The 12,504-nt window shown below is 57.4% G+C and overlaps 1 protein-coding gene across 1 annotated transcript; it reads left to right on the top strand.

Moving 5' to 3' along the window:
• Positions 1–3,587: 3,587 nt before the first annotated feature.
• On the top strand, positions 3,588–11,993 carry TMIE (transmembrane inner ear). Its single transcript, XM_007531444.2, has 3 exons — positions 3,588–3,699; positions 6,886–7,035; positions 11,343–11,993. Exons 1-3 carry the CDS (start codon positions 3,648–3,650, stop codon positions 11,447–11,449), a joined length of 309 nt encoding a protein of 102 aa, XP_007531506.2. The 5' UTR covers positions 3,588–3,647; the 3' UTR covers positions 11,450–11,993.
• The last annotated feature ends 511 nt before the right edge of the window (positions 11,994–12,504 follow it).

Below are 12,504 nucleotides of genomic sequence, written 5' to 3'. Positions count from 1 at the left end.
ATCCATACTCCCAGCCTGTTTCTTTTCTTTTCTTCTTTTTAAAAAATTTTTTTTTCTTTCTTTTTTTTTTAGACTACACGTTAATAGGAGTATGCATCAACACCATTCCCACCACCAAAGCACTGTTTGGACCCCCTCCCCGCAGCCTGTTTGCATCTTTCCCTATTGGGGCAGGGCTCCAGGGAGGTGGGGTTCCAGGACACATTAGTGAGGCCGTCTGCCCAGGGAAGTGAAGGTGGAGTCATGGTAGCATCTGTAACTTGATGTCTGAAACGCTGCAAGATATAAAGCAGGATAAAATGATTAATGAACAGGAACCAAAAAGAAGGAACAGAGCAGATGAGAAAAGGACTCTTAGGGTGGAAGGAAGCTAGGAAGTCCATTTTAGGCATGTTCCCAGGGGCCCATGACTATTGTAGTTTTTGCTTGAGTTTGATGGCTAGTGTGGAGTTGGATTAAAGTATTGTCTGAAAAGATGGTGTCAGAGTAGAGAAAAGGACTAGAAAGTTGGATTAAGGCAGAGAGTGGCTCCCAATATTGAAAAAAAAATTATGACTAAAATTAACTGTTGGGGGGTCAGGTTGTAGCGCGGCGGGTTAAGCGCACGCACATGGCGCAAAACTCGAGGGCTGACGTAAGGACCCTGGTTCGAACCCCCGGCTCCCCACCTGCAGGGGGATCACGTCACAAGCGGTGAAGCAGGTGTCTGTCTTTCTCTCCCCCTCTCTGTCTTTCCTTCCTCTCTCCATTTCTCTCTGTCCTATCCAACAACAATAATAATGACAACAATAGTAATAACCACAATAATGATAAAAACAACAAGGGCAACAAAAAGGAAAATAAATAAAGAACTAAAATATATTTTTTTAAATAACAGTTGACCCTATCCACCTGACCTAGGGTCCATATCTATTCCTGTTTAGCACAGGAGCCTGTGTGACCTCTGAGTCCCTGTCAGTCTGAGCTCACAGTCCATGGTCACAGCTGGGAACATTCTAGGCTGCTCTCGTGTCAGGACCCGTCTTCCTCGAGGGGCCGAGCAGGCTAACCCAGCCTCCCTGCAGAGAGTGGGGCGTCCTCATCATGGCTGCTCTATCGGGGCCTGTCCTTTTTTTAGGCCATCAAGAGACAGCGTACAGCACAGATGTCCTCAGGTTCCCCTCTCCTTCTGAGTACTAGCTGCCATCCACACCCCTCAGCTGAACTTGGTGACAGAGAGGGAGTCCTATCCTCTGAGTTCAAGTCTCAGGGCTCCCCCCCACCCACCCACCCACCCAGGGTGTGTCCTCACCCCCCAGGGTAAGACCATGTTCCCGGCCCTCCAAAAGAGGGCTGATGCCCTAGAGGCCGGGCAGAGTGGTGCCCCTAAGCCTCAGGGCGTTTTGTCCCTCTGGGAAGGTGGGAGTTGGGCACCCCCCTTCAACCGTGCTTACACGCTCTGGCCTCTAGGTGTCGCCGCCGCGCTGGGGACAAATTAGCCTTGTCCTGTGGGATGGTTGAGGCCACCCGGGGTGGTGCTGGGAGGAGGGCAGGCAGAGTTACCCAGCCAGGCTCCAGCTCCATATACCTCTACCCCACCCTGAGGATACAAGAGCAGGGTCCCCAGAGCTGCAGAATGTCAGGTTTTGTCTCTGGCCTTGGTCCTGAGACCCCATGTGCTGGTGAGAGCCCAGGGCTGGGGTGGCAGGAGAGACTGCAGGCTGCCTCACGGATGGACGGACTAGACGTCTGTCCCTTCACATTGTGTTTCCCTCACGTGGCAACCCCACCCTCAAACTCCACGTCCCTGGTTTTGGGATTCTCTGTTCTCTTCTCTCTCTCTCTCTCTCTCTCTCTATTATCTCAGTTTTATAACTTGCCTTCTTATTTATTTTATTTATTTTTCCCTTTATTGGGGGATTAATGTTTTACAGTCAACAGTAAATACAATAATTTGTACATGCATAACATTTCTCAGTTTTCCACATAACAATACAACCCCCACTAGGTCCTCTGCCATCCTTTTCCAGGACCTGTGCTCTCCCCGCCTCCCACCCACCCAGCCCAGAGTCTTTGACTTTGGTGCAATGCACCCACTCCAGGGCAGGTTCTGCTTATGTTTTCTCTTCTGATCTTGTTTTCCAACTTCTGCCTGTGAGTGAGATCATCCCATACTCATCCTTCTCTTGCTGACTTATTTCACTTAACATGATTCCTTCAAGCTCCATCCAAGATGGGCTGACAATGGAGAAATCACCATTTTTACTAGCTGAGTAGTATTCCATTATGTATCTAACTTTCTCAGCCACTCATCTGTTGTTGGACACCTGGCTTGCTTTCAAGTTTGGCTATTACAAATTATGCTGCTATGAACACAGGTATAGAAAAATCTTTTTGGATGGGTGTGTTGGGTTCCTTAGGATCTATCCCCAGGAGAGGAATTGCAGGGTCATAGGGTAGGTCCACTTCTAGCCTTCTGAGAGTTCTCCAGACTGTTCTCCACAGAGGTTGGACCAATTGACATTCCCACCAGCAGTGCAGGAAGGTCCTTTGTCCCCACACCCTCTCCAGCATTTGTTGATGCTACTTTTTCTTTCTTTTTTTTTAAGGTTTATTTTTTTATATTTATTTGTTTATTGGATAGAGACAGCCAGAAATTGAGAGGGAAGGGGGTAATAGGTAAAGAGACAGAGAGAGACACCTGCAGCCCTGCTTCACCACTCCAAAAGCTTTCCCCCTGCAGGTGGGGACCGGGGGGCTCAAACCCAGGTCCTTGAGCCCTGTAACATGTGCGCTCAACCAGGTGCGCCACCATCCAGCCCTGCTGCTGCTTATTCTGATGTGTGACATTCTCACGGGAGTGAAGTGGTATCTCATTGTTGTCTTTATTTGCATTTCTCTGACCATCAGAGACTTGGAGCATTTTTTCATGTGTTTCTCGGCCTTTTGGATCTCTTCTGTGGTGAATATTCTGTGCATGTCCTCCCCCCATGTTTGGATGGGGTTATTTGTTGTCTTGTTGAGTTTGGCAAGCTCTTTATATATGTTGGTTATTAACCTCTTGTCTGATGTATGGCATGTAAATCTTTTTTAAAAGTATTTTATTTATTTTATCTTAACTTTAATGAGAGAGAAAGATACAGTGAGAAAGACCAAAGCACTGCTCAACTTTGGTTTATGGTGGCACTGGGGGTTGAACCTGGGACCTCAGAGCCTCAGGCTATTTCCCCAACCCTTCTCCTATGCCCTCCCTTCCTTTCTCTCTCTCTCTTTCTTTCTTTCTTTCTTTCTTTCTTTCTTTCTTTCTTTCTTTCTTTCTCCATAGTGCTTACTCAGTACTGGATTCTGGTGGGGCTGGGAATTGAACGTGTGACCTCAGAGCCTCAGGCATGAAGGTCTTTTGCAGAACCACTATGCTGTCTCCCCAGCCCTTCTCCTTTTCCAAGTCTGCAACTCCCCAAGGGCTGTGGTGTTGGTGGTGGTAACGCACTCCAGCAGATTCTGAGCTGCAGGGGCTGAGTCCCCCACTATCCCCCCCCAATCCCCAGCCCCCCGACCCCCACCACCATCAGGTTGGCTCACCGCCCTCCCTCCCCCCACAGCCCAGCACGGCGCCGCCCAAGCCCAAGCCACCCCCGCTGACCAAGGAGACGGTGGTGTTCTGGGACATGCGTCTGTGGCACGTGGTGGGCATCTTCTCGCTCTTTGTGCTCTCCATCAGTGAGTAGCTGCCGCCCCAGCCCCGCCACCGTGCCCCCAGCACCCTCAGCCCACAGCACCCCCCCCCCCCCGGGCCCTCGGGGAGGCGATTCCGGGCAGCCTGAGCAGCCCAGGCGCCTGCAGGAGGCCCGCTGTGGTCCCTGGCACCCCCCTCGTGCACACACAGTCCCTGTGGAGGGCTGACAGGCCGTGGGTGACCTGAAGCATTCCGCCTCCACCCAGGGATGCAGCCGCACAGCAGTTACGGTAATTACAGGGAACTCGGTGGGAGCAGGACGGGCGCGTCATTTTCCCCATCTCTGCCTTCCTGGTGCTTTTCCTACAGTTTGGCCAGCTTAAAGGGCCCACACCCACGGGCCCCGCAGGGCCAAAGCTCAGCCTGGAGGCTCCCCAGATGCCCGGCAGATGTGGCTCCGGGGCTGCAAAGCCGCCTTGCCAGACACCATCTCCCAGGAAAGACTCACACTCACCTCGGTTCAAAGCATGGGCCCCTGACCTCTCCCAGGACTGGGAGTCGCTTGAGGCAAAGGCGAGACAGGAAAGGCTTGCCAAGCACCCTTCGAGCTAGAGAGGGGGACAGGCACATGCCCGCAGGCCTGATGGGGGGGAGGCCAGGTGCAGAGAAGCCTGACACAGGTTCCTCTGAGGGGGGCGGGTGCATCTCCATCAGACACTCCCCTGCAAACCGTTCAATGTAGGAGGGCTCTTTAGACAGACCTGCAGCTCAGGGACGGGCTCTGACAGGGAACAGAGCAGCCAGTGGACACAGGGAAGGAGGCTGCTTCCACCAAAGGACTCAGAGGTGCACCCTGGTGGCCGGGAAGCTAAAGGAGCACTGAGTTTCAGCCTGAGCAGGCCCAGGATGAGGGGCTGTACACTCAGAGCCTGTGACAAGGTCCAGGTGTGGGGTCCCCGGGAGACAAGGACATGTGATTTACATGCATTCCCCCCTCACCCTGGAACCAGAAACGCCCTCCCTGCAGGAGAGTATCCACACCCCACCAGGGCAGGAGGGAGCTGAGGGAGGGAGAGGCTGTCACTGGGTGAGGGTCTCCCAGGCAGACCTGTGTGACTGGGTCCCCTGTCCGCATGTCCGGGGGGCAGCAGCTCTGGGGCATCTCTGGACCTCCAGGCACAGTGCCCACTCCAGGGCTCTGCTCAGCCCTGATGGTGGCCCACCAGGGTCATGCAAGAAAGTTAGCGTCAGACCTCAAGAGGCACTTGGACACCTACCTGCCACCCAGGCAGACTCCCATGGCAAGCCCACGCTCCAGAAAAGGGAAAGAAATGTTCCAGAAACCCGAGCAGCAACCTGGCACCTGCCACCTTCCAAGCAGAGCTCTAGGGAATAGGGGCGGCACAGCCCACCTCCAAGCTGCTGGTGAAACTCCCCCAAAACCTTGCAAAGAAAGGTTGGATAGGGGGAGTCGGGTGGTAGCGCAGCGGGTTAAGCACACGTGGCGCAAAGCACAAGGACCGGCATAAGGATCCTGGTTCGAGCCCCCAGCTCCCCACCTGCAGGGGAGTCGCTTCACAGGCGGTGAAGCAGGTCTGCAGGTGTCTGTCTTTCTCTCCCCCTCTCTGTCTTCCCCTCCTCTCTCCATTTCTCTCTGTCCCATCCAACAACAACAACATCAATAACAATAGTAACTACAATAATAAAACAACAAGGGTAACAAAAGAAAATAATATTTAAAAAAAAAAAGACGAAGAAGGGCTGGATAGGGTGCCTCTTGTGGGGGAGGAGTGTCCTCCCCAAGCCAGGGACTAAGCCCAGCACCCCCTGCCTGGGTGCTGGAACTTGATTCAAGATACTTTGTTGAAGAGAAATAAGCAGGCCAGGCTGGGCAGAGCAGGCCTGGAGTGAGGGGTGTCTTATGAACCCGTCTCCAGCTGCCCCATAGCGGCCACTGAAACCTCAGTCTTCTATGGCCTAGGACCAGCCTTTAGGGGCAGTGGTGGTGGTGGTGGGGTTGATGGTTGGGAGATCGTCCCAAAGGGTGGCTGGAGGAGGTGGTCCTGGTCAGCAAGATTCAAAGGGGGGACTAATGCCAGGCCTCAGGTACTCAGCTCAGGGGACACGGCTGGCTGCTCAGTCTCCCCTTGGACAGAGCACATAGTCAGACCTACTGCAGGGTCCCTGGTGCACCCCCCACCCATGCTCCTGGGTGCCCCCCTCCCCATCTGCTGATTCAGAAGTCCAGTCCTGTCCTCAGAGGCCCAGGCTTTGACTGGCCCAGTCAGTCCTTTCTTTTCAATCTGAGTCCAGGTGAGACTCTGAGGTCACACTATTCGGCTGAAGGAGGCTGGACAAGATGGCTGCAGGGGTTGCAGTAGCTTGGCGACGTGGGTCTGATCCGCCTTCCTGAAAATAGGCCTGGCCGGTCCCTCCTGGCACTCCTGCCCCCAGCAGTCTGCCAGGAAGCCCTGTCTGGCCGTCCGATTTATAATAGGAAACAGTTCCGTCCCCTCCCCAGAGACTGGGGCCCAGGTGGTCAGACTGTGGAGGCCTTAGGAAAATAAACGCAGAGAAGCCCGGTTCTGGGAGCTCTGCCCCGCCCTGCCCATCACCAGTCAGGATGGCTCCCTGCTGTGGCCCAGCTCCTAGAGGTGCGGCAGTCCTGTTCCGGGAAGCCACTCTGGGATGACTGACAGAGGCAACGCACCGGGACAGGGTCTGCATCCTCTCAGCCGCTCCACAGCCAGGAGCCAGGCTCGTCCTTGGGGAGGTCAAGGCAGAAGGAGGCGGGCTCGTCCTTGGGGAGGTCAAGGCAGAAGGAGGCGGGCTTTCCTCCAGTGTGGGGTCCCTAGGGGCTGGGGGCCAGGAGGCCAGAAGGGTGGGAAAGCCCCGGGAAGCTGTAGTGTGAAGCATGGCACAGCACCCCCCTGCCCGTCCCAAAGCTTTCAGTCTAGTGAGAAAGACCCTTGGGACCAGTGACATGACTTAGGGTACCCAGGCAAAGACACAAGTGGTAGAGACAGTCCGGATAGCAGCAGCAGAGTACCGGCACAACCGAGGCCAGTCCAGTGGGGCTCCTGGTGTGCAGAGGAAGCCGGTCCTGCTCAGGAAAAGGCACCAGGAATCCCAGGACCCACGGGGCAGAGGGAGGCGGGCTGGAGTCTGAGCACCGCACGTGAGCTGCCTGACGTCTGTGCCCGGCCACGCCTGCTCTGCCCTCCTGACAGTTATCACGCTGTGCTGTGTCTTCAACTGCCGAGTGCCACGCACCCGGAAGGAGATTGAAGCCCGCTACCTGCAGCGCAGGGCAGCCAAGATGTACACAGACAAACTAGAGACGGTGCCACCGCTCAACGAGCTGACGGAAATCCCCGGAGGTGAATATGCCCAGAGCCTGCAGCCAGTCACTCCCTCAGCCCTGCCACCACACCATGACCAGTGCTCCCTGCCACCCATAAGCCCCTGTGCTCCCTGCCACCCATAAGCCACTGTGCTCCCTGACACTCACAGGACCCTATGCTCCCTGCCACCCATAGGACCCTGTGCTCCCTGTCACCCATAGGACCCTGTGCTCCCTGTCACCCATAGGACCCTGTGCTCCCTGCCACCCATAGGACCCTGTGCTCCCTGTCACCCATAGAACCCTGTGCTCCCTGTCACCCATAGGACCCTGTGCTCCCTGTCACCCATAGGACCCTGTGCTCCCTGCCACCCATAGGACCCTGTGCTCCCTGTCACCCATAGGACCCTGTGCTCCCTGTCACCCATAGGACCCTGTGCTCCCTGTCACCCATAGAGCCCTGTGCTCCCTGTCACCCATAGGACCCTGTGCTCCCTGTCACCCATAGGACCCTGTGCTCCCTGTCACCCATAGAGCCCTGTGCTCCCTGTCACCCATAGGGCCCTGTGCTCCCTGTCACCCATAGGACCCTGTGCTCCCTGTCACCCATAGAACCCTGTGCTCCCTGTCACCCATAGGGCCCTGTGCTCCCTGTCACCCATAGGACCCTGTGCTCCCTGTCACCCATAGGGCCCTGTGCTCCCTGCCACCCATAGGACCCTGTGCTCCCTGCCACCCATAGAACCCTGTGCTCCCTGTCACCCATAGAACCCTGTGCTCCCTGTCACCCATAGGACCCTGTGCTCCCTGTCACCCATAGAACCCTGTGCTCCCTGTCACCCATAGAGCCCTATGCTCCCTGTCACCCATAGAGCCCTGGGCTCCCTGTCACCCATAGGACCCTGTGCTCCCTGTCACCCATAGGACCCTGGGCTCCCTGCCACTCATAGGACCCTGTGCTCCCTGTCACCCATAGAGCCCCAGTGCTCCCTGTCACCCATAGGACCCTGTGCTCCCTGTCACCCATAGAACCCTGTGCTCCCTGTCACCCATAGAACCCTGTGCTCCCTGTCACCCATAGAGCCCTGTGCTCTCTGTCACCCATAGAACCCTGTGCTCCCTGTCACCCATAGAGCCCTGTGCTCCCTGCCACCTATAGAACCCTCTGCTCCCTGTCACCCATAGAGCCCTGTGCTCCCTGCCACCCATAGAACCCTGTGCTCCCTGTCACCCATAGAGCCCTGTGCTCCCTGCCACCCATAGAACCCTGTGCTCCCTGTCACCCGTAGAGCCCTGTGCTCGCTGTCACCCATAGGACCCTGTGCTCCCTGTCACCCATAGGACCCTGTGCTCCCTGTCACCCATAGGGCCCTGTGCTCCCTGTCACCCATAGGACCCTGTGCTCCCTGCCACCCATAGGACCCTGTGCTCCCTGTCACCCATAGAACCCTGTGCTCCCTGTCACCCATAGAGCCCTGTGCTCCCTGTCACCCATAGGACCCTGTGCTCCCTGCCACCCATAGGACCCTGTGCTCCCTGTCACCCATAGGACCCTGTGCTCCCTGTCACCCATAGGACCCTGTGCTCCCTGTCACCCATAGAGCCCTGTGCTCCCTGTCACCCATAGGACCCTGTGCTCCCTGTCACCCATAGGAACCTGTGCTCCCTGTCACCCATAGAGCCCTGTGCTCCCTGTCACCCATAGGGCCCTGTGCTCCCTGTCACCCATAGGACCCTGTGCTCCCTGTCACCCATAGAACCCTGTGCTCCCTGTCACCCATAGGACCCTGTGCTCCCTGTCACCCATAGAACCCTGTGCTCCCTGTCACCCATAGAGCCCTGTGCTCCCTGTCACCCATAGGACCCTGTGCTCCCTGTCACCCATAGAGCCCTGTGCTCCCTGTCACCCATAGGACCCTGTGCTCCCTGTCACCCATAGGACCCTGCTCCCTGTCACCCATAGGACCCTGTGCTCCCTGTCACCCATAGGACCCTGTGCTCCCTGTCACCCATAGGACCCTGTGCTCCCTGCCACTCATAGGACCCTGTGCTCCCTGCCACTCATAGGACCCTGTACTCCCTGCCACCCATAGGACCCTGTGCTCCCTGCCACCCATAGAGCCCTGTGCTAACTGTCACCCATAGAGCCCTGTGCTCCCTGCCACCCATAGGACCCTGGGCTCCCTGCCACCCATAGGACCCAGTGCTCCCTGTCACCCATAGAGCCCTGTGCTCCCTGTCACCCATAGGACCCTGTGCTCCCTGTCACCCATAGAACCCTGTGCTCCCTGTCATCCATAGAGCCCTGTGCTCCCTGCCACCCATAGAGGCCTGTGCTCCCTGTCACCCATAGGACCCTGTGCTCCCTGTCACCCATAGAGCCCTGTGCTCCCTGTCACCCATAGGACCCTGTGCTCCCTGTCACCCATAGGACCCTGTGCTCCCTGTCACCCATAGAACCCTGTGCTCCCTGTCACCCATAGGACCCTGTGCTCCCTGTCACCCATAGAACCCTGTGCTCCCTGTCACCCATAGAGCCCTGTGCTCCCTGTCACCCATAGAACCCTTTGCTCCCTGTCACCCATAGAGCCCTGTGCTCCCTGCCACCTATAGAACCCTCTGCTCCCTGTCACCCATAGAGCCCTGTGCTCCCTGCCACCCATAGAACCCTGTGCTCCCTGTCACCCATAGAGCCCTGTGCTCCCTGCCACCCATAGAACCCTGTGCTCCCTGTCACCCGTAGAGCCCTGTGCTCCCTGTCACCCATAGGACCCTGTGCTCCCTGTCACCCATAGGACCCTGTGCTCCCTGTCACCCATAGGGCCCTGTGCTCCCTGTCACCCATAGGACCCTGTGCTCCCTGTCACCCATAGGACCCTGTGCTCCCTGCCACCCATAGGATCCTGTGCTCCCTGCCACCCATAGGACCCTGTGCTCCCTGCCACCCATAGGACCCTGTGCTCCCTGTCACCCATAGGACCCTGTGCTCCCTGTCACCCATAGAACCCTGTGCTCCCTGTCACCCATAGGACCCTGTGCTCCCTGTCACCCATAGAACCCTGTGCTCCCTGTCACCCATAGAGCCCTGTGCTCCCTGTCACCCATAGAACCCTGTGCTCCCTGTCACCCATAGAGCCCTGTGCTCCCTGCCACCCATAGAACCCTGTGCTCCCTGTCACCCATAGAGCCCTGTGCTCCCTGCCACCCATAGAACCCTGTGCTCCCTGTCACCCGTAGAGCCCTGTGCTCCCTGTCACCCATAGGACCCTGTGCTCCCTGTCACCCGTAGAGCCCTGTGCTCCCTGTCACCCATAGGACCCTGTGCTCCCTGTCACCCATAGAACCCTGTGCTCCCTGTCACCCATAGGACCCTGTGCTCCCTGTCACCCATAGAACCCTGTGCTCCCTGTCACCCATAGAACCCTGTGCTCCCTGCCACCTATAGAACCCTGTGCTCCCTGTCACCCATAGAGCCCTGTGCTCCCTGCCACCCATAGAACCCTGTGCTCCCTGTCACCCATAGAGCCCTGTGCTCCCTGTCACCCATAGGACCCTGTGCTCCCTGCCACCCATAGAGCCCTGTGCTCCCTGTCACCCATAGAACCCTGTGCTCCCTGTCACCCATAGAGCCCTGTGCTCCCTGCCACCTATAGAACCCTGTGCTCCCTGTCACCCATAGAGCCCTGTGCTCCCTGCCACCCATAGAACCCTGTGCTCCCTGTCACCCGTAGAGCCCTGTGCTCCCTGTCACCCATAGGACCCTGTGCTCCCTGTCACCCGTAGAGCCCTGTGCTCCCTGTCACCCATAAGACCCTGTGCTCCCTGTCACCCATAGAACCCTGTGCTCCCTGTCACCCATAGAACCCTGTGCTCCCTGCCACCTATAGAACCCTGTGCTCCCTGTCACCCATAGAGCCCTGTGCTCCCTGCCACCCATAGAACCCTGTGCTCCCTGTCACCCATAGAGCCCTGTGCTCCCTGTCACCCATAGGACCCTGTGCTCCCTGCCACCCATAGAGCCCCAGTGCTCCCTGTCACCCATAGGACCCTAGTGCTCCCTGTCACCCATAGGCCCGCAGTGCTCCCTGTCACCCACAAAGCCTCTATTCTCCCCACTACCCTCGAGGCCCAGTGCTCCCACAGCCCACACTACCCTGGTCCTCCTGCTGCCATAGCAAACTCAGGGAGGGGACCCATCCATCCCTGTCCCTGAAGCCCAGCGCACAGAAACGGGTCAGTGAAGGTGCTGGAGGCGCTATTCTGCAGCGTGAAGAGAGCAGTCTCGGGGGCTGGAGCAGAAAGTTCCCTCATCCCCCCTCACGTGGTCTCTCTCCTGCCCCACAGAGGACAAGAAGAAGAAGAAGAAGAAGAAGGACAGTGTGGACACAGTAGCCATCAAGGTAGAGGAGGATGAGAAGAACGAGGCCAAGAAGAAGAAAGGAGAGAAGTGAAGAGGGCTTCCAGGAGGCAGCCCCGGGCCCCGCGGGCCCCCAGCCCGAGTCCTGCCCACAGACCAGGCACCCTGGGCTCCAAGTGCACCCAGGGCCCATCCGGGTCCAGCTTCCTGCCACTCAGGGGCAGGAACAAGACCTGCCCCAGCCAGGACTGCCCCTCCCGCCCCCGCAGCACTGGCCTTGTTCCTGTCCCCCTGCAGACCCACAGCGACCTCATCCCCACCCTGACGAGCCACCCCACACCCTTCTGCTGGGACCGCACTGGTCTGGAGGCATGATGGGATGCGGGTCCCTTCTGGAAGGCGTTGGCTGAACTGGAGTGGAGGGGCTGAGGTGCAGGCTACACCCAGGCCGACAGAGAGGAGGGAGCAAGCAGGTCACTGGGTGAGCTGGGAGCAGGAGGGTCTCAGACCAAGACAGATGGCAGCCCGGCGGCAAGGTCTGCCCCAGACACGGCAGGGCTGCTGGCCGGGGAGGAGGGACACAAGTGGCCCCAGAAGCAGATCCTTTAGTCCTCAGCTGCCAAGCTCCAGGCAATGGGGGGGGGGCACATTCTTCCTCTTCCCTCCTTCTCCTTCCCCTTCTTCCTCCTCCTCCTCCTAATTGCTTTTTTTAAGTTTTTACATTTATTTATTTATTATTCCCTTTTGTTGTCCTTGTTTTATTGTTGTAGTTATTATTATTATTGTCATCATTGGATAGGACAGAGAGAAATGGAGAAAGGAGGGGAAGACAGAGAGGGGGAGAGAAAGACAGACACCTGCAGACCTGCTTCGCCGCCTGTGAAGCGACTCCCCTGCAGGTGGGGAGCCAGGGCTCGAACGGGGATCCTTACTCCGGTCCTTGCGCTTTGCGCCACCTGCGCTTAACCCAATGCACTGCTGCCCGACTCCCCCTCCTCATTGTTTCAGCACGTTGTGATGAAGCTGAAGTTGCTGGGAGGCCCATTGTAGAGGCCCAGGGGCCAGGAGCTGGGTTGCAGGGCCAGGTTAAAGATGCAGAGGGCTTAGGTTGGCAGGCCAGACAGAAAACAGAACGAGTCTGGAGGCGGG

Source organism: Erinaceus europaeus, chromosome 12 (assembly GCF_950295315.1).
Source record: "Erinaceus europaeus chromosome 12, mEriEur2.1, whole genome shotgun sequence".
In the NCBI taxonomy this organism is placed as follows: Eukaryota; Metazoa; Chordata; class Mammalia; order Eulipotyphla; family Erinaceidae; genus Erinaceus; species Erinaceus europaeus.
The sequence above is the reverse complement of the archived record's forward strand: the minus strand, read 5'-3'. Positions and strand labels throughout refer to the sequence as shown.

Bases quoted from the DNA above. Each gene is read 5' to 3' on its own strand.
- TMIE (XM_007531444.2), top strand. From the start codon at position 3,648: ATGCGTCTGTGGCACGTGGTGGGCATCTTCTCGCTCTTTGTGCTCTCC. The intron at 3,700-6,885 runs GTGAGTAGCTGC...CCCTCCTGACAG, and splicing joins GCTCTTTGTGCTCTCCATCA to TTATCACGCTGTGCTGTGTC. The intron at 7,036-11,342 runs GTGAATATGCCC...CCTGCCCCACAG, and splicing joins GCTGACGGAAATCCCCGGAG to AGGACAAGAAGAAGAAGAAG.